Raw genomic sequence first — 23,235 nt, forward strand, 5'->3', positions numbered from 1 at the left:
TTGAAAGAAAAGCGAAAGTAAGCGACGCTTGTTCATTAGATTTGATGTTGAAAATAATTTTTTACTAAAAGGTTATTTATTGCGATTTTCTTTTACCGGACAATTTTCTTTTTAACTAACAGACTGTTTCACTTCTTTATTTTAGCATTCTTTCCCCGAATTTTGCCACTCGCCACTGGTGGGCTGTTTTTTTATTTCTATTTTAAATTGAAATTGACGTCAAATTTAATTTCGAATTTCAATTAACTTTCGTGTCAAATAGATTTTTATTTCTAATTTTTGCCATCCAAAATCAAAATTAGCGAAAATCGGTTATTATTCGCAAAAAAAAAAATTTCTAGAAAAAATAAAATTAATGTTCCTAAAGTTAGCGTCGAGGTTAAGCGTTTTTTGAGATGAAAAAAAATATTTTTCGACGCTGAATTTTGACGACAATTTCAGGTTCTTTTTTTTCCTCTTCAAAGAAAATAGTAATTCGATTTTTAAATTTTAACAGAAGATATTTTTTTGCAAATATTGTCCAAGTTTGAAAGAAAAATTATTTTAGCGTTGTTGAAAGTGAAACAATAAATCAAATAATAAACGATAAATAGAATAGCTGAAAAATAAATTTGTGTATTGAACAAAATATTTTATATCTTAATTTTAAGTTTCTCTTGCTTTTAAATATTTACTGAAAACAAACAGTATAGTCGAGAATTTAGGGCAATTTAAATTATATTAGTTAAAATGAGCTAGGATTTTTTAATTTTTAAAAACGAATTGAAGAGAAGTTTTTGAAAATAAAGTAGAAATTGATTAATTTCGCTAAATATGGTAAAATAAACTTTATTTAACTGCTGAAATTGTTATTTAATCGACGATAGTACAGCAAATGAAGCAAATGAAATGAAATGAAATGAACGTTTATAATTAACGATTTAAGATAAAAATATTCTTTTGAAATTTATATTATCATACATTTTTGACTAAAGAAAATATTTTTAAAATCGTTTTTTCAATTTGCAAAAAAGAAATTAATTATTCTCCGTATGAAAATTATTTTTGACGTTCAAAAAAGAAAAATAATCCAATATTTTTGGAGAAAAAGAAATTATTCTATTTTAATGGTTGGGAAATTTTTGTCTAAAAAGAATATATTTTGCATCGTTTTTAGTGAAAAGTTTAAAGAAATGAAAAAAAAATTGTTCTATTTATTTCAATATTTTTGTCTATAAAGAATCTTTTGCATCGTTTTTTAGTAAGAAGTTTAAAAAATGAAAAAAATTAACATCTTTGGAAAAAAATCGTTGTATTTAAATATTTGTAAATTTTTGTCCAAAAAATGATATCGTTTTTAATGAACAATTGTAACTGGAAAATTGTTATTTTTATTATTTATTTGGAAAATATTTTCAATTATTTAAGAAGATTTATTTTTTCTAAACAATTCAAGAAGAAATATTTATACGTTTTTATCGAAAAAAAATTGTTTTCTCAAAGTTTGGAAGACTAAAATTTGCATTATTTTTCGAAAGAAAAATATTTTCCATTTAAAAAATAAAATTAAAAACAAATTATTTTGATTTTAAAGAAAAACATATTTTTCTACTAAAATATTTGTAAATTTTTGTCAAGAAAATACTTTCTCGCATAATTTCTTGATTTAGAATTTAAAAGAACGGTAATTTTATTGTTTTCCGTTTGAAAAATATTTTCAACTTTTGTAATCAACGAAAAAATATTTTTCTAATCAAATATTTATGAATTTTTGCAAAAAAAAATTTTTTTCGCATAGTTTTTTGGCAAAAAATATTTTTTTACTTAACATTTTTAAAAATTTATTTACAATTAAATTAAAAAGGAAAGAATTTTATTCTCCACCACGTGACAAATCTTTATTTTGCTTCTGAAAATTTATATTTATAAACGTTCCGAACTTTGGTAATTTTAATTTTTATTTCGTATTTCGAAAAAATGAATCAATTGGAGGAAAAATTAATTATAGTTCACTACCTAAATTTATTTTATTCATCCCACTTGTCTAAATGGATAGAAATAAATTACTGCCAGTAGATTGTTTAGAAAAAGAAAAATAAATAATGTTCAGAAACGAATTTTCACTGATAAGCAATTAAATTTTCGCTGAATAGAAAAAAATCTAAGAGTTAATACAAAAGATTTTTTCTTTTATTCAGTTGAAATTTGTTGTTTAACTATGCAAAAAAAAAAAATTTTTTCTATATTTTTTCTATACACAGTTGTATAACTTTTAAAATAATTAATTTGAAATTAATTATCTAAAAGCCAAATAAATTTTTAGCAAATAAATTTTATTTTGTTTGGAAATAAAAATTTTATTTGTGTCAAAAATTTTGAAAAAGAATACTTTTTCAGAAATAAATTAAATTTTACTTGGTTTGGAAAAAACAAAATTTGTGAAAGTGAAATTTCGTTGGCTTCGAATAAAAATTGTATCGTTTCAATTAATTTTTCTTCCAATTGATTTAAATTCTAATTCTTTCACAATTCGGATTTTATCTTCACTGATTAAAATTTTATTTGAGAATATATTTTTTTTCACTGAGAGAACTTAAGAACAAAAAATGAATGAGCGAAGCTTACGAGACGTAATCGAGTGCTTGATATTAAATACAAGTCTCGTTTCGTTACAAAATAAAAAAAGAAAAACCATGTGATCTCCTTAACGCCAATAGTTTAACACTCCTCGAGCCATCGATATTTGCTCGTTCCAAGTGTTTCAAACTTCGTTAAGATTAAAAAAAAAAAAAGAAAAAATAGTTTCCTCCACGAGGAAGCAGAACGAAAAAAGAAAAATTTTCGACAATTGGATTGTAAATGTTTAAGAGATTCTGTACATTACGCAATGAGATTATTTTCTTCTCCTGAGAAAAAAAATTCAACGAAAAATTAGTTTCTTTTCTCTCTCTCTCTCTCTCTCTCTTCTGCTCTTAAATTTCGAGTCAATTTTTTTTCCTCCTGTAGATGAGAAGAGAAAAATTTCTTAATGAAGAAAAGAGAAAATTATCGATCTCGAATTTTATCGATATCGAAAAATGAATGAAATGAAACGAAAAAAAAAATGGTAGAAATAAAATGAAAAAAAAATAAAGTGAAGGAAAGGAAAGGAAGAGAAGAAAAAAGTGAATAAAAGGAAAGAAATGAAGTGAAAATGAAAAGAAATAAAGTGAGTAAAGAAGGTGAAAAAAAATAAAATGAAAAAATAGAATAAAAAGGAGTGTAAAAAAAGAAATGTGTGTGGAAAAAATGATGCTTCGATTTTGTCGAGAGGCGTGTGCTCAGTCAGGCTGTGAATGTAACGTCTGAGCCTCGCACAAGTTTCTGGTCTATATTCATTTTTTTCATTTCTCTGCTTCGTTTTTAAGTCATTCGACACGTTTTTGTCTGTAATTATTTTATTATTATTATTATTTGTCGATGCGATTTATCGAGAAGAAAAATTTAGCGGAAGAGATCTCGAGACAATGTAATGTTTAAGATATTAGTAACTTATAGTGAATAATGTGATTAGACGCACTTATAAGTGCAAATGTGTGCATGACAAAAAAAAATGAATGATGTAGTAAAAAAGAAAAAATTTTCCCGCAATGTTGTATGTATCGGAAAAATCCATTCAGAACAGTCCACATTTCTTATTTTTTTTGAATTCAAAAATAGTAATTAAAAATTATTTTTTCTATTTGTAAACAAAAAATTACTTTTTTTAACTAAAACTCCAGTGACTGTTGTGGTGCTTTTTCCAATTTTTTTTTTTGTAAATTAACTTGTAATTGTACTATTAAATAATAATTGTCAGACATAAAAAATTATGTTCGATACTTTGAACCAGTTTTTTGATACCCGGCGATGTAATATTTAGAATAATGCCTCAAATTAAAATCGTGATTTTAAAAAGCCAAAAGTACAACTAAATAAATACCGGAGGGTGCTAAAGTGCATGAGAAAAAAAAATTGTGAGCCAAGCTACGCGAGTGTTTTTCCTATATTATAACGATTTTCAAAGATATTTTTTAAGACATATCGAACTTTTGTTATAAAAAAAAATATGTATGTGCGTGCATTCTCACGTGTCTCTCGCGTATCAATGAATTTAGTTAGTGAGATAAAGAAAAAAACGAATTACTGAAAAAAAAAATGGTGAAAATGAATAATTTTATGTAAACAAATTTTTGATGACCAATTTTTTACCCTTGGGCGATGCGATTTGCAGATGAAAAAAAATGCAACACTTCGCGTTTTAAGCACACGACAATTATTCTATATATTTTATTACAAGAAAAATAATAATGTGACTTCTCAAACCAAAATAGGCTTTGTATTAGTAAAAAGTAGAACGGACTTTCAAAAAAAAAAAAAAATGTAAACATTGAAAAAATACTTTTTAGATGATCGTCGCCGTTTAGAAATTAATAAAATAACTACTTACTTGTTAAGTAAGACTGGATGATTTTTGGAAAGAGTACCTTGAACGTTTCGTTTTTATTTTGTGATTACTGTTTATTTTTTATTTTTTTTATTGTTTTTTGCAAATAAATTAGCTCTCTTTTTTCTCGTAGTGATTGGAATAAATTTTTTTTTCTCTCGTAGTGTTTTAAAGAAAAAAAATTAAAAACGAGACGAGTCGTACTCTTTTCTTTCACCGAGTCGGATTAGTTTTACTAGTAAGTCAAGTAAGTTTTCTTTTTTTTTTGTATTATTGCGAATCGATGTGCTCATTTTTTTATTATAGTAATTTTTCTCCATCCTCCATGTACCATCCGCTTAAATGTGTGTGCGTTTCAAACGAGATGAGAAGCTGTTGTCATATGAGGTACGAAGTAAATAAAAGAAAAACCATGCGTTGTTCTGTATAAATTTTGTACCATAGTTTGTATTAAATAAAATTGTTTATTGCTTGTCAAGAAAATTTTTTCTCGTCTTCTAATTTATAATTTTTTCATTCACAATCTTCATCTTAAATTATTGTATTATTTAATAGTGAAAAAATAGTTTTTAGTATTAAAATTAATTCTTGCAAATTTTTTTATGATAGTAAGACATTATTGAGTCAATTTTTTATACTTTATCTATTTTTTATAAATTCTTGTCATTAGGTTACTAAATTAATTGTTTATTATTATTATTATTATTATTATTATTGATTATTTATTATTACAATAAATTATTATTCTTATTATTATTCTTAGTAGTAAAATCATTTTTCGTATTTTAGTGGTCAAAGCCTATTTTAGTAAGACAAAGTTTTTTTTATTCTTATTTATTAATTCAGTAGTAAAGTCTATTGTAATCAGAAAATAATCTAAAGGAATAAATTTTAGTGGATAAAGACTGTTTTAGTCAGACAATATTTTCTACAAATAATCGATAGTAGTAAAAGTATATTATTTCAGACAAATATTTTTAGGATTGAGAATATTTGGAAATACTTTTTAAAATGAGTAGTAAAAAGAAGATCAAATAAACTATTGTGAATAAATTATTGAACATTGTAAAAAATAGTACTAACTTGAGAAATAATTTTCAAAAAAAAAAAATTGAAAAAAAACTCAAGCGAAACTTTTTTTTCAAAAATATGTTTCAGTAGTAAAAAATAAATTTAGTCAGGCCATGAATTAGTTCAGACATGAATCATTAAAAATAAATTTCAGTATCAAGGAAAAACTCTACTCAGAAAAATTTATATTTTTTAATCCAAATTCAGTGGTAAAAAGTGAATATAGTCAGACAAATGATTTTGAAAACGGGTTTCAGTAGTAAAAAGCATATTCGGTCAGACAAGAGTTATTACGAATAAATAGTAGTACTTAAATAATATTTTTCGGGAAGGAAATATTTTCCTAAACAGAATTACTAAAAAAAATAAGTAGTAAAACCGTATTTAGAGAAACGAAATTTTGGAAATATATTCAGTAGTACAAGCCGTATTCAGTCAGACGAGAGTTATTATGAATAAATATAAGTAGTATAGAAAAATATTAATCAAATTAGTTTCCAAACAGTAATAGAAAAAAATAAGTAGTATAAAGCGTATTAGTCAGACAGAAGTTAATACAAATCAATATTAGTAGTAATGCAAATATTTAGTCAAACAAAATTTCTCACAAATACATTTCAGTAGTGAATGAAAAATTGAATTAAGCCGAAGTTGTTATCAAATGTAATTTGATTATAATTTTGATAATTTATTTACTTATTTCAAAATTGTTTATGTTGGTTCTAATTCATAAACAGTTTTTCCGCTACAAAATGCAATTTTTGGTAGTTGATTCGATTTTATCTTCTTTCCGGACAATGGACCAATATCTATTGAATAAACTCCACCGGATAAATTCCTTACTCCACTTACAGTCTGTATGATAGGTAAATTTTCATGAATTTCAAAATTATTAATTAAGTTCTATAATATTTCGAATTAATTAGTTGCTTTTAATTAATATTCTTAATTTCCCTAAGCTATTTTTAATTTTATTTTCTATTCTTGTTTTTTTTTTATTTTTAGTTATAATACTCTGCTTTCAGTTCTATTTTTAGTTGTTTAGTTTAGTCATTTTTTTATGCTAAAATATTTGAATTGATATAATTTAAATTGACACTAAAATATATGATTTATTATATTATATAATTATATTAAATATAAATAAACTATATTAAAAATGTTTTTAAATTTTACCGAATGAATTTGCCGATCAACGATTCTTAAATAATTAGAATCGGAGCCACCACAAACATAATATTTACTGTTTATAAATTTTCCAGCGTATAGAAAACTTTCAAATGCATCTGGTTGCAAATTGTCAATAAGCTTTCCAGACGAATAATCCCATAATTGAAGAGGATTCCTTTCCTGCCAGGAGCAAGTTAATATCTGCAAAAAAAATAAAAAATAAATTCATATAAAAATACTCTTATATTATACTACCGCTTGAAAATATTTAATTTTTATTTACAGAAAAAAGGTCGAAAACAAAATAAAACCTCTTTTCCATCAAGACTAATGTCAATTCCTTCACCACAAATATGAACAGCTCCAATATAACGGAGAGAAAATGGTTGCCTTAAATCCCAAAATTGAATGGTATCGTCCCATCCACCACTGACGAGTTCATAATTTGAGGTGGGATTAAAACAGGCAGCAAACACTCGGGACTGATGACCGTTCATAAATTCCGGCGAACCGCTTAAAAAAAATTAAGATTTTTATTTAATTTTACTAATTTTATTTTTTTAATGTAGTTATTAAATTAATTTTTTTTATTTAATTTAATTTTTTTAATTTTATTAAATTTATTTCAGATCTTTATAATAAATACTACTGAATAGATTATTTATGTCTAATTAATGAATTGATTTTAAATTAACGAAATTTAATTATGTTTTAATTCAAATTAAATTAAAAAAAGAAATTTAAAATTAAAAAAAACTTTAATTAAATAATTTCTTGATTAATAAACCAATTTTTTAATTAGTATAAATTAATATTAAGTCTGGAAAGTAATTTTCAAAACATTAAACTAATTTTAATAATAGGAAAAGTAATTTTAATTTTTAAAGTAATTTTTAACTTAGTAAACTAATTTTTAAATTATATAAATTAGTTTCTATTCTGAAAGTAATTTTTCTAATTAGAAAAAGGAATGTTTAATATAAAAATAAACTAATTTTCAAAGTAGAAAACTAATTTTAATAAAAGGAAAAGTAATTCTGAACTTTGTAAACTAATTTCTATATACAGTAAATTTATTTTCGAAACAGTAGGTTACTAATTTTTAAAGTTAAGAAAGTAATTTTTAATTTTTAACTAATTTTTCAATTTGTAAACGAGGTTTCAAGTTGGAGAAATAATTTTTAAATATAGTAAACTAATTTTCAAAATAGAAAACTACTTTTATAATAAAAATGGAAATTATTAACTTAGAAAACTAATTTTTAATAAGTAAACTAGTTTTTAATAAGTAATAGCTATTTTTTATGTTAGAATGTTAATTTTCAAATTAGTAAACTAGATATAAAAAAAAATTTTTAAAAATTTAATAAAATAAATTTTTACAAAAAATGAAAGAAGGTAAATAATAAATAGAATCTTAAATACCTAGCTAAATTAAAAATGGGAATTTGAATATAAGAAAAAAAATTTTGTAGTCAATAATGCACACCTAGATTGAAAAATTCTTTCCTGTGTTTTCGTTTCTTCGTCGTATAGAATAACTTTCGTGTCATCGCCCACTGTGACGAATTTCGGTAAATGCGGATGATAGGCTAAACCAAGAGCTTGTCGATTTTCTCTAATTGTATAAAGACACTTTCCCGTTGGATAATGCCAGCATTTAACGCAACCACTGCAATCTAAATATTACAAATAAATTTTCATAGTCAACAATTTTATTAACAAACTATAAATATAGTTTAGAGAAAAAATATACTATTATAACTTCTTTTCTATACTGAATATTATTTTTGAAAATATTTTGTTTGACTATAATTCAAATTTTACTACTGAATTGTAAATAAGAAATTTTTTTTTACTATATTTTTTTATATATTTTTTTTACTACTGAGTACAGTGAAAAGAGTGGTCTGACTAAGAATGATTTTTACTACTGGATTTTATTTGAAAAACTTTATGTCTGACTAAAATTGTGTTTTACTACTTAATTTGATTAATTTATTGATTTATCGACCAAAATCCGTCTGACTATATTTTTCCTTTACTACTGAAGTTAAAGGTACTGCATTAATACTTTGGTTAAAATTATATATATATATATATATATATATGAAAAAAATTCTTCTTAGATAATATTTGTTTTTTATTACTAATTCAAATCCTTAAAACGTTTGTCTGACTAATTACGAACTTTACTACTGAATTACATTAAATCAAATTGTCTGACTAAATTTTTTTTTACTACTGGATTCTGTTTGTAGTGACTATACTGTCTAAAGTAAACATGATTTGACTACCGAATGAATAAATAATAAATAAAAAGACTTATGTCTGACTGATTTATTTCTTTTGACTATTGTCTGACTAAAAATGATTCCACTACTGAATTAATAAATATTAAATAAAAAAAATTTTTCTGACTAAAATAGTTTTAGAACACTAAAATATATTCCTTTGGACTTTTGTCTGAGTAAAAGTAGTTTCACCACTGAATTAATAAATCATAAATAAAAAAATCTTTTGTCTGACTAAAATATAATTTTTGAACTTTTTTGAAATTTTTGAAATTTTTTCCTTTAGATTATTGGCTGACTAAAAATGGATTTACTACTGAACTACTAAATAAAAAATAAAAAAAATGTTGTCTAAATTAATATGTTTTTATTACTATGAGATATTTGTAGAAACTTTTGTCTGACTAAAATCGTCTTTGATCACTAAAATTAACTCGTTTAGACTATTGTCCGACTAAAAATGATTTTACTACTGAATATTTATCAAAACTTACACGTTGAAATAAGAGTTTGAGTAACTGGATGACTTCTTTTTACAGGTCTATGTTTAATGGCAGTTACGGGACTAGCGTATTGAATAGTTTCATCGTCCTGAATAGTCGCAATTGTTTCTCCAGTCTTCAAGCTAAACAATCTAATGGCACCATTTACAAGTCCCGCGGCCAACAATTGATGGTTTTCGGTATAAGCGATGCACAGTATCTCCTTTATTTCGTGGCTAAAAAGAATTATTATTTTTATATTTTATTACAATTTTCTATAATTACATTTTTTATCAATAAAATAATAATAAAATTACTATTTACATAATTATCATTTTTAAATTCAATTTAATATTCTGTATTGTTTATGGTATTATTATTAAATATATTAAATTAGTTCAATATTATATATTGTATAAGTTCAATACTTTTTAAATTTGCTTACTATTGAATATTAAATTATTTAAATAGTTTATGTTTATTATTCTTAATTTTAACAATAAACGAGTTTTGAAGAAAGAAAAGTAATTAAAAAAAGTTATTTAGCTATTTTTTGGAAATTTTTTCAATTCGAGAAGATTTTCGTTTACTAAAAAAATATTACAATTCGTTTACTATGCGAATATCTCCGTCTACTATTAAACCTTCATTAGCTGTCGAATTTTGTTCCTTTTCCTCCGAAGTACTGGCTTTTTGTAAATAAGCAAATGTTCTCGTAAGATCCGAACTTGCTCGTCGTTGATTTGTTTCATTTACTATTTTTTCACTCTTTTCATTAGATTCTACACTTTTATTTTCATCTTCCATAATTTTTTTTCACTCAACGTAGTTAATGTTTTTTTTTAAATAAAAAACTTTAAAAAAGTTTTTTTTTTTAAATAACTTTTTTTTTATTTAGTAAAATTTAGAAAAACCGACTATTAAAAAAAATAGAAGAACAAAGTTTAAATTTTGTAAAAATATAAAAATTTTAAAAGAAAACAGATTTAAATTACTTGCCTTGATTTATAAATTTAGAACACAACAGAGTTTACATTTTTATTTTTTAAATTTTGAAAAATTGATCATTTTTACAATAGACAATAATCGAAATGAATTTTAATGTAAAAAATCTTCTCTGTAAGTAATTTCATGGTGAATTTTAGTTAAATAATTTATTTTATTTTAATTTTTACGTATTTTTTAGATTGTAAATTTTGAATTTAAATTACTTTGACAAACTAAAAATAAGGTTAAAATTTTGACAATACGAAATGATACGAAATTTGTCTCAAATCGAAACATTTGAAAAAGTCCTAAGTTGCATTGATTATTGAGAAAAAAAACTGTAGACAGTTCCAAGGAAACTGCAAAGATGTCTCTACTTTGACGTTTCTAAGTGAAAAAGCTATTTAAAATTTTAATAACTCGTACGGAATTTTTAATTTAGAAATAAAGGAAAAAATCAAAAATATTATTTGATGGAATTTATAATAAGAAGAAAATTTTGACCAAAAAAATGCCAAATTCAGCCAGACTAAATAATTTATAACTAAATTTAGTAAATTTACCAACTTTCAGTAGGAGAAAGCATATTTAGTCAGACATATAATTTATTAGAAATTTAATTTAGTAGTAAACAAAAGCTGTGGAAAATATAATTCTTTAATTTAATTCGTTATTTATAATTAAATATAATTTTTAAATAGTTTTCAGTAGTAATGGACTATTTTAGTCAGACAAAATTGATGAACAAATTAATTTCAGTAGTAAAAGTTTGATTCAGACAGACACAATTTTTTCGAATTTTATTTCAGTGTTAAATTACAATTTCAGGGAAACAAACATTTAAGATATTAAATATCATTAGTTAAAAACAAAATTATAACAGACAAAACATTTCAAATAAGAAATTTCAATAGTATAAGACTATTATTGGTAGAAAAAAATAAAATAAATCCTGACAATTGTTCTGGAAATAATTTTTCGCAGTAAAAAACAGAATTCAGTCTAATAATTGTTTTGCCATTAATTTTTAGTAGTAAAAAACAAATATAGTCAGACAAAATATGTATTTAGAAATTTTAAACAATAAAAAACAGATTTAGTCATTGATTACAGTAGTACTTGTAAAATATGAATTTAATCCGACAAATCGTTTTGCAAATAAATTTCAGTAGTAAAAGATACATTTAGTCAGACACAACAATTAGCTAACATTTTTTCAATTTTTTTAATTCAGTAGTAAAAACAGTATTTAAGTAAGAAATATACACAAATTTTAGTAGTAAATGCCAGATTTGATCATATTAAATACTTTTTGAATCGAAATTAGGAATAAAAAAACAATTTCAGTAGTAAAACCTTTCGGTTTCAGTAGTATAAGAAAAATTTAGTCAGACGCAACTGAAATCAACTTTAAAGTGAGTAATACTTTTGAACAATGTTTTTTTGAAATAGAAAATCAGTAGAAAAAAGATTTAATAAAAAAGAACCTCAATGAATGATTTTTTTAATAGGTTTTAGTAGTAAAAGCTTAACTAAGCCAGATATCAACTTTTCAAAATTGATTTACGTAGGAAAAAAAAGATTTAGTCAGGGAACAAGTTTAGTTTCAAAATTAGAATTTAGTTGTAAAAATTAAATTCAGTCAAACAAAAATTTTTCCTAGTAGTTTTCAGTAGTAAAGATAAAATTTTATAAATTTAGTCAAACAAATATTTTTCTTTCCAGTTTTCAATAGTAAAGATAACATTTTTTCGGACAACAAATTTTAGAAATTAATTTCAGTAGTATAAGAGAGATTTAGTCAGACGCAACTTTATTTAATTTTTCAAACTAAACAATACATTTTGACAACGATTTTTGGTGTTAGAACATCAGTAGTAAAATATACGTTTAGTCAGACAAAATTAAAAAAAATGTTTAGAAAATAAATTTCAGTAGTAAAAGCTTACAGAAAATAATTGTCGTTAGATTACAAAATTAGTAGTAAAACATATTTTCAGTCAGACAATATTTTTTGTGCTTTTTTATAATCATTAAGAAAATTAAAATTGTTGACGTTGACAAAAGGTTAGAAAAAATATTGTTCAGTAGTAATAACCCACTTTAGTCAGACAAGTTATACGTATAGAGTTCAGTAGTAAAAGGCAAATGAGTAGTAAAATATATTTTTAGTCAGTCACACCTCAATGAAAGTGTTTGAAAATAAATTTCAGTAGTAAAAGATAAAACGATTTCAAAATATAATTTTCCTTAGATTACAATTTACAAAATTAGTAGTAAAACAAATATTCAGTCAGACAATATTTTTTCTACGTTTTTATAATGGTTAAAAAAATCAAAATTGTTGGCGTAGATAAAAGTGACTAAAAATATAATTCAGTAGTACTTACTTAGTTTAGTCAGACAGGTTTAAAGCAGAAAAAGGCAAATTAAAAGCCAGGCAACCATTTTAAAATTAGATTTCAGTAGTAAAAAGAAGATTTAGTCAGACAACAAGTTTCAAAATTAGAATTCAGTAGTAAAAAGAAAATGCAGTCGTAAAGAATTTTTTATCACAGTGAAATAATTTTCGAAATTATAAAATCAACAGCAACGTTTATTATTTTTAGCAGACAAAATTAAGCAAAAAATTTTTGAAAATAAATTTCAGTAGTAAAAGCTTTGAGTAAATAATTTTCTTTTGATTAATACAAAATTAGTAGTAAAACATATTCTTAGTCAGACAATAGTTTGTTATGCGTTTTTACTATCGTTGACATAATTGTAATTGTTGGCACAGACAAAAGTTATATTATAAATATATTTCAGTAGTAAACATCCAGTTAAGTCAGACATGAAGTTTGTATTAGTTCACTAAGAATAGAAATTTTATTATTATTTAATAATTAATTTATTAATTAATTATTATTTATTTTATTCTATTTAATATTACTACAACTCAGTGAGAATTTTCAGAAAAAAATATCCAATTTCCGAATAAGAAACATAAATTTACTAATTTTTTTAAATTTATCTTTTATATTAATTTTTATTTTTGAGAAAAAGTTTTTCGATATTTTTCACCGGCTAGTCGCTATATACTACTCGGACATAAATTTTGAGTAGACAGAAGCATCGAGAGCAGAAGGTGTTGGTGTGTACACGGCGAGACTCGAAGTGATCTGATATGAAGGATAGCAGCATTGCGGAAATGCTGAAGGTCGTGTCGTATGAGTTGAAATGAATGGGAACAAGAGAGAGAGAGAGAGAGAGACGGGGAGAAAAAAAAGAGAGAAAAAAAGTGAGTTGGGGTGATGCAAAATGCTGACTGGTGGCATCCCGCAGCGGCCTCGTCGAAGAACACTTGGGGCCAATCGTATAAGACCTGAGCAAAATGAGAAGAGAAAAGATTGAAAACAAGTCCCCTTGGACGAGCCGAGGCAAGATATTGAAAGCAAAAGAGCCGAACAAAGTAGTCTCGCATCCCTCTCTCTCTGTCTCGTAATAAAAAAAAATAAAGTTCAAATTCGTTTCACTTTTCTTTGCTTACCTTCAAAAGCCATTATTACTCCCTCCCTCATAATCCCATTCCCCTTCGTGTGCAATTATCTACACTTAAGTGAAATTAAAATGAATATAAAATTATCCTCTAATATTCTTCAGTTAAAGTACATTATCTCTACTGTCACGAATCGAATTTTAAGTACACGAAACATATTTTCAAATGTTCCTGGCAAAATTAATGACAATTACTTCCGAAAGTTTTTATGCTAAATAATGTAGAAAGGCGAAAGATTTTTTAAAAAATATAATACAGTAGTAAAGGACAAATTTAGTCAGACGGGAGTTTTTTACAAATAAATTTTAGTAGTATTAGTATTTGAAGTAGTAATGAAAAAATTAAGGCTAAAGTAAGAAACTAGTTTTACACTACTTAAACTTATTTTTTAAAATAAGTTTAAGTAGTGTAAAACTATTTTAGTCAGACAAAAATTTATAAATAGTTTATTTAACACTCAGACTGTTTTAACAAATTTAATACACGATTGAAAAATAAAATATTGGGAAGAATTGTTTTGGGAAAATACTTTTTGTAAACATTTTTTTTTTAAACAATCAAACAATCAACAAGTCAGAAAAAAGACTTGAGAAATAAAATTAAGTAGTGTAGGAAAAGTTTAGTCAGACAAAAACTTAAAAAGTAAATTTAAGTAGAGCAAAAAAAGTATAACCGCACAAAAATTTACGAAGTAAAATTTAAGTAGTGTAGAAAAAGTTTTAGTCATACTCATACTTAAAAAGTAACATTAAGTTGTATATGAAAAGTTTACTCAGACAACAAATTCAAAAATGTGAATTTAAGTAACTAGTGTAGAAAAAGTTTAGTCAGACAAATACTTAAGAAGTAACATTAAGTAGTATAGAAAAGGTAATTTAGACTGACAACAAATTTTAAAAGTAAATTTAAGTAGAACATGAAAAGTTTGGTCAGACAAAAAATTAAGAAGTTACATTAAGTAGTGTAGGAAAAGTTTACTCAGACAATAAATTTAAAAAGTAAATTTAAGTAGTGTAGAAAAAGTTTAGTCAGACAAATACTTAAGAAGTAAATTTAAGTAGTATACATAGAAAAAGTTTAGACTGACCACAAATTTTAAAAGTAAATTTAAGTAGAGCAGGAAAAGTTTAGTTAGACAAAAACTTAAGACGTAAATTTGAGTAGAACAGGAAAAGTTTAACCAGACGAAAACGTAAGATCGATCAAATAAAAGAAGAAAGCAAAACGAATAACAATAACGAGAGAAAAAAATAGTCAAATGAAGTATGTTAGCAAAAATTTTAGTAGTATAAGGCAAGTCTTGTTAGAAAGCATTACAGATCAATAAATTTTAAATAACAGGTAAATTGAAATGAGATAAAAGTTTCTACAAATAATTAATAGTATATATATATTATATTAATATATTAATATACAATACATTTGGTTAAGTAGATAAGCAGTGCCGGTTCTATATACAGATCCCTGCACCGACATGTTACCGACACTTTTAGCCCAGACTCAAACCATTTATCCAAGACTCAAACCCTTGGGTGGGGGTAAGATCTTGATGATTAGGCGGAAATGACGTCATACACATTCCTGCACCGACACTTTTAGCCCAGACTCAAACCATTTGGGGGAGGGTGCGATTCAGAGGCGGATATGACATCACGGGGGAGGGTGTGATTCAGACCATGATGCTGAGATGGATATGACGTCACACTTCCTAGAATTTTTGCTTGTGTAATTTGATATATTCTTATCTAAGGAATTTTTACCATTTACTTGTTGTTTATAATGTCTTTGATTTATTGCTTCCGGTTTGGGATTTATCTAAGGAATTTTCCCCACGTGTAATTTGATGCCTATTTATTTCTTGGAATTATAGTCTTTATTTAAGCTATTGTTTTACATGTAATTTGATATCTTGTTTATTAGATTCTTATCTAAGGAATTCTTCCCATGTACTTGTTGTTTATAATATCTTTGATTTATTGCTTCCGGTCAACATTTTTAGTACTTTTCATAAGAATGCTTTTGATCTTACCGCAGTTCTATTTTTACCATTTACTTGTTGTTTATAATGTCTTTGATTTATCTAAAGAATTTTTCCCACATGTAATTTGATACCTATTTATTTCTTGGAATTATAGTCTTTATTTAAGCTATTGTTTTACATGTAATTTGATATCTTGTTTATTAGATTCTTATCTAAGGAATTCTTCCCATGTACTTGTTGTTTATTGCTTCAGGTCTTATTATACAGTTTATTTATTTTGTTTTGACTAAGTTTTATCTAAGGAATTTTTTTACAAACATTTTCGGTACTTTTCATAAGCTTTTAATCATACCTCAATTCTATGAAATATATAATTAACTTCAAGGTCAAATAAGTCATATCTTGTGTATATAAAGAGAGCAATTTTTCTAAACGAAATCATTCCTTCAGTTTAAATCGGCTGATAAACATATTATTAGCAAAGCATAGTGAAATTCAAGTGCGATTAAACAAATTAATACAAGAAATTGATAAAGTTAAAAGTTTTATTATAGTCTGATCAGAGTTAATCATTTTAGCAAAAAACTAAAAGTTTCAATTCAAGTGATAAAAATGAATTTCGATAAATTAAACAAAGCAAGCAAAGTTATGGAAACTGATAAAAGCTCCAGTTATTGTAAAGATTTTGTGAAAATTATGAACGATGCTTTTAAAACATTAAGTAAAAAAACTACAACAGAGGAATTAAATTTTTGGATAAATAATAGTGTAAAGAACATTAGATTGCTGAACAAATTGTTAAGAAATGGATCCGTGTCATGTGGAGAGAAAAGAAAGATTTTGTCAACTATTGGACTACTGAAAGCAAACAGCAGAAAGTTTAAGAAATTAAGAAGAACAGGAACGGGCTTATTTAAAAAGGATGAGAGATGGATCAGGTGGGAAGAATTAGAGAATGCTTTTGAGAATCGAATTAGAACAGGTGTAGTTATAAATTTAAAACATAAAAATATAGATAGTTTTCTAAGTGATGCAAAGAAAATGATTATTTCTCGATTAAAAAATGCATTTCAAAAGACGGGAAACATGAAAGTTAATGTTATTCTTGCAGCAAATTTTAGTGCTCTAGAAGAGGGTAGGGAAATTGAAGATATTAAATATTTCAATACTAAAAATTCAAAAATTTTAGAATCAACAAACTTTGATGAATGGTTTGATCATAAAATTCGTGAAAAGCTTCTAGTTAAGATTGATGATTTTCAACAAAAAAAGTCAGGTTGGTCTTTAAATGAAATTATAAATTTAAGTGTTAATATAAATAAATATGTCCCTCTTGCGGCTGGATACTCAACTTTTATTAGAATGCCAAAGTTTATAATTGATAAAAGAGCTGTGATTAATGTTAAAAATTTTGATGAATACTGTTTTTTATGGTCTATCATTGCACAACGATATCCAGCTGAAACGAACCAGAATCTTACAAGTTCATATCCTCACTTAAAAGATACTGATTTAAAGTTTGATGATTTTGAATTCCCCATTTCTCTGAAGGATATACCAAAATTTGAAAAATTAAACAACCTGAGTATTAATGTTTATGGAATTGATAAAAGCAGTAATAAAAAGAATGAAATTGTTCCACTTTATTTAAGTAAAAACAAATCAAATGAACCTACTTATCATTTGTTAATGATTGAAAATACTGAAATTGATTTAGACGATGATGATGATGATAATAATTTTCAAAATAACAAAATTTATCATTTTGCATTAATCAATAATTTATCTCGATTAGTAAATTCACAGATCTCAAAAAACAGTCATAGAATGTTACTTTGTGATAGGTGTTTATGCCATTTTGTACACGAAAAATCATTTAATAATCATAAATTGGATTGTGATAAAATAAACAAGTGTCGAGTAATTTTGCCTAAAGAAGAGGATAAAATTTTAAAATTTAAAAACTATAGAAATAAAGAAAGTGTTCCCTTTGTCGTGTATGCTGACACTGAAAGCCTCTTAGAACCTATAGCAAGTACACACACAAACACATCAACATACCAAAAACATATCCCGACAAGTTTTGCTTTCTATGTACATTGCAATTTCGACGAATCACTTTCAGAATTTAAATCATATCGGGGTCCAGATTGTGTTGATTGGTTCATGGCTGAATTAAAACAATTGGCTGAAAAAGCAAATACTTATTTTACAAATATTATTCCAATGGAAAATTTAACTATTTTACAACAAATTCAATTTGATACAGCAACAGTTTGTCATATTTGTGAAAAACCTTTTGAAAATGATGACATTAAACACCGCGACCATTGTCATTTCACGGGAAAATATCGTGGTCCAGCACATCAAGGTTGCAATGTAAATTATAAAGATTCGCATGTTGTTCCCATAATTTTTCACAACTTGTCAGGATATGATGCACATTTCATTATTAAAGCTTTAGCAACGTCTTTTGAGGGTGAAATGAAACTGTTACCAATAAACAAGGAAAAGTACATTTCATTTTCAAAGTATGTCAAAGGCACAAAAGTAGTATTAAGATTTCTGGATTCATTTAGATTTATGCCCAGCAGTTTAGACAAATTATCCTCCTATCTTGAAAATGATGAGAAAAAAATTACTAAAAAGTATTGTAAAAATATGGACGAGTTTAATTTATTGACAAGAAAAGGAATATTTCCTTACGAATATGTTAGTAGCTGGGAAAAATTAGAAGAAGGACAATTGCCAGTAAAAGACTCTTTCTACTCTAAATTAAATGACGCTTATATTTCAGACGAAGACTATGAACATGCTTGTAACGTATGGAAAACGTTTAATTTAAAAACAATAGGAGAATACTCTGACTTGTATTTACAGACTGACGTTCTACTACTTGCCGACATTTTTGAAAATTTTAGAAAAACCTGTTTTACAACTTATAACTTGGACGCGTTACATTACTATACTGCCCCAGGACTGGCATTTGACGCTATGCTCAAGTACACAGACATAAAACTTGATTTGTTGACAGATGTAGAAATGTTGCTTTTTATTGAAAAGGGAATTAGAGGTGGTGTTTCACAATGCTCAAACAGATACGCGAAAGCTAATAATAGATTTATGGAAAAAGATTTTAATCCCTTAATACCAGAATCTTATATCATGTATTTCGATATAAATAATCAGTATGGTGCTTCTATGAGCGAGAGCTTGCCATATACAGATTTTGAATGGTTAGAAAATTATAGTAATGACTTTTTCCTAAATATTCCAGATGATTCTCCTGAAGGATATATTCTTGAAGTAGATTTAGATTATCCAACTCAACTTCATGATTCACATAAAGACTTGCCCTTATGCCCTGAACATTTCATACCTCCTCTCGCAAAATGTACAATTCCTAAATTGATTCCAAATTTATTACCAAAGAAGAACTATACAATTCACTATAGAAATTTAAAGCTATATTTATCTTTGGGAATGAAATTAACTAAAATACATAGAGTTTTAAAATTTAAGCAAAAGCAATGGTTAAAACCCTACATTGATTTAAATACCGAGCTTCGAAAAAAATCGAGTAATGAATTTGAGAAGAATTTTTACAAGCTAATGAACAATTCCGTATTTGGCAAGACAATGGAAAATGTTAGAAAACACAAAGATGTTAGATTAATAACAAAATGGGAGGGAAGGTATTGCGCGAAAAATTTAATTGCTCAACCAAACTTTCATAGTTGCACCATATTCGATAAAGATATGGTCATTATTGAGATGAATAAAACAAAGGTATACTTTAACAAACCAATTTACATAGGATTCACTATTCTAGACATATCAAAAATAATAACATATGATTTTCATTACAATTACATTAACGAAACTTTCAGTGATTCTGCAAAATTACTCTACACAGATACTGACAGTCTTGTTTATCACATTACAGTACCAAATTTTTATGATTATATTAAAAGAGATTTACATAAATTCGATACATCCGATTATCCTGAAAACAACATTTATAATATACCACTTGCAAATAAAAAAATCCTGGGTCTTATGAAAGACGAAAATAACGGTAAAATTGTAGACGAATTTATAGGTTTAAGATCAAAACTATATGCATTCAAGTTATGGGGTGATGAGGAAGCTAAAAAGAAAGCAAAAGGGGTAAAATATTCAACTTAAAAAAAAATAGGTTTCGATGATTTTAAGCATACTCTCAATGAAAATGAAAACCTGATCCGATCTCAGCACTTTATACGCAGCAAAAAACATGAAGTATTTACTGTCAAACAAAATAAAATTGCTCTCAGTTGGCAGGATGATAAAAGAATTTTGATACCAGGGAAAACTGACACCTTTCCTTGGGGTTACCAACAGCATGATCCAATGGAAATAGATGAAATTGATGTATAAAATGTAAATATTTATTTAAAATGTAGTTTGTATTAGTTCTCTGCTATTCGATTTATACAATTTTTACAATAAATTATACTTAAAAAATATTGTAATTTATTATAATAAATAATGTATTTAAAATAAATGTCGTTTCTTATTCCTGAAAACAATAAGGTTAGGTTAGAAATAATAATTACAGTGCAATTGATATTTTATAATTTTATTGAGGAAAAAAATAGAATACATTTTCAACTAAAATACTCAAATATTACAGTTTTTGCAGAACCAAGTTTTTAAGTTTATAACATTCTGAAGAGCACAAGTAAAAGTTTTCTTGTTGATTAAATGTTTTGAACAAGTTCCAATACATGTTTCAATGTTTAATTTTTTTAATGAAGGACAATTTAAATCATTCATATCGATAATTTCTATACAATATTTTTCATCGATTAAGCTTTTTAACCATTTTTTCTTCTCTAAACCTTTAACATAAATTGTCTTTGCTTCTTTAAACACATTTTCTAAAATTTCTTTTAAATAAACGTACGGTACATTACCAGCATTCCAACGAATACCATGGAAATTATTTTCTAACCAACGATTGATACATTTATATTTGTTTGTGACGCAATTCCATGGACAAGGAGGTTGGAAAACCATATTTATTGGTATTGAATCATTATTTACAGAAACTATAGCTAATTCTTTTAAAACAAATTTATTAATTGGCAATTTGAATCCTTGCACATCTATCAAGTACTGCATTTTTAAATCAACTAATCTCATTACGCGTAAAGAGTTAAATATATATAAGCTTAAAGTTAAACAATTTTTTTGACAATTCCACTGATTGGTTTATATTCAACGATGCGGTCATGCAAAACTAAGCAATAAGCTGAAGTATTGGCGGGAAAATTTTCTTTTGATTCAAATTCTAGGCGAATATCAACTGGTCCACTTTTTAAAGACTCATTTTGTTTTGAACAATCCACTACAACTAAAGGAGCATATTGTAAAAATTCTTTTTTTGATAAAATTGGTTGAGACTCTTTACTATAATAAGATGCTTGAAAATTTGTAAACATTTCATATAAAGTAGAGTACTGATTTCTACCAATATTCAGATTCATGTTACCATAAGGATAACATTGTGAATTTAAAAATAATTTTACATCAGATAAATCACAATGATCGAAACAACTAGAGTTTTGAACTGTATTATTTTTTCTGTTTCTCTGAAACCCTAATACAATAAATCTAGGTTTCTCTAATTGACTTGAAGTTTTTACACTCCAAATATGCTTAGGAGTAATTGGTAATAAAGGATATTCATACAATTCCCAAGTTCTAAAACTTATTGGAATAGATGGATCTTTTTCAATATATTTTAATAATTTAAACTTTCGAGCATCTGATAATTTTATGTATGGTAATAACCATTCAATTTTTTCAATGACAATTTTAAACTCTTCTAAAGGTGCTACTTGCAACACTGCGTTAGCATCAGTTCTTGATCTGATTAAAATAAGCTCATGTTTAGCGTTAATAATAACTTTTTGGTAATCTTCAGCAAAACCAAAAATCATACTCAGAGGAATACAAACATCAAAATAACCTTGTGCATTTGTTAAGGTTGGTTCATTGGTAAATTCTAACCAGCCAACATTTTCAAGAAATTTATTTTGACTAGCATCCAGAGAAATATAATTTTTCATTAAACTTGTAAGACCAACATTTTTATTTTTATCAATTTCTACACCATTAAGTTCATACTTTGCTTCTTCAAATAAATGACATATGCCATTAGAAATTAAATTTGTACGCTCTAGAGCTGTTCCATCAGGTTTCACAAGTTTTCCAGTGATGTGAATCGAGCTTTTGCTTGGAAATAAGCAATGATCCTGATTCTGTACCGTGATGCGGATTTCGTCACTATTGTTGTATGTTGATGATGTGTATGGTTGTTGCGCATGAACTTCATAATGAGCAATAGATTCATCAAAAATTACTGGTGAATCAATATTTAAAATTTCCCCTTCCATAGCAAATAATAATACGTTGAAATACAAAGGCACAAATACAAGTAAAAATAACCTTAAATCTCTTTTTTACTCTTTTCCTTTTTTTACAATCTTTAGACCGAGATTTTTCAGTAGTTGCAGGTTCTGAGGTGTTAATCTCTTCAAGATTCGCCGACGACTGATTTGCTTCTGGCATGGTGTCTTAATTTTATAACCAAAACCAATCCTTTTTCTATTATTAAAAACAATACCCATTATTTTAAGGATTTAATATGAAGCCTTATTGTTAAAGTTTCCCCTCGAAAATTAACTAAATTTCCGTCTTGGTCTACAATTCGCAACTGAATATAGTCTATTGTCTTGACAGCGACTGGCAAGTAAATGACGTGATTTGGTACTTCCACTATTTTATATCCTGGTGGAACAATAGGAAAAAATTCATGAATTGTATGCACTTTTTCACCATTAATGTATGCTCCCGTTGTTATATTACATTCTACTCTTAATGAATTTATTTTAATGATTGATACTGGTTGATCAGACTCATGGTATTCTTGAGCTTTTAATTTGCGAGGAGAAAATCCTAACAAACTACCTATAGAATCATTGGGTTTAAAATTAATTTCTTCATCACAATAAACTGTACATTTCAATGTATTATTGTTTGGTTTGATTCTAAAATTAATTCCTTTATTTTTTAAAATTAAATGCAAAACTTGATCAATATCACTAACTTCATAACTTCCTGTGGGTATAATAATTTCTTCATTTCCTACGTAAAATTTATTCTTTCCAACATCTATATTAGGAATAGAATTAAAAGTTAAAAATTCAACAAGACCAAGA

At 25.7% G+C, this 23,235-nt stretch overlaps 1 protein-coding gene across 1 annotated transcript; it reads right to left on the reverse strand.

Annotated features, from left to right (window-relative positions):
* Positions 1 to 6,060: 6,060 nt before the first annotated feature.
* On the reverse strand, positions 6,061 to 22,585 carry LOC122501152 (lissencephaly-1 homolog). The gene is made up of 8 exons (XM_043610428.1): positions 22,498 to 22,585; positions 22,191 to 22,376; positions 10,066 to 10,261; positions 9,474 to 9,697; positions 8,175 to 8,364; positions 6,997 to 7,198; positions 6,692 to 6,886; positions 6,061 to 6,370 (listed from the first exon to the last, which is right to left on the reverse strand). The coding sequence occupies exons 1-8, from the start codon at positions 22,583 to 22,585 to the stop codon at positions 6,227 to 6,229; spliced, it is 1,425 nt and encodes a 474-aa protein (XP_043466363.1). The 3' UTR covers positions 6,061 to 6,226.
* Positions 22,586 to 23,235: the final 650 nt, after the last annotated feature.

This window comes from Leptopilina heterotoma, unplaced genomic scaffold, assembly GCF_015476425.1.
Source record: "Leptopilina heterotoma isolate Lh14 unplaced genomic scaffold, ASM1547642v1 Lhet_205, whole genome shotgun sequence".
Taxonomy (NCBI): domain Eukaryota; kingdom Metazoa; phylum Arthropoda; class Insecta; order Hymenoptera; family Figitidae; genus Leptopilina; species Leptopilina heterotoma.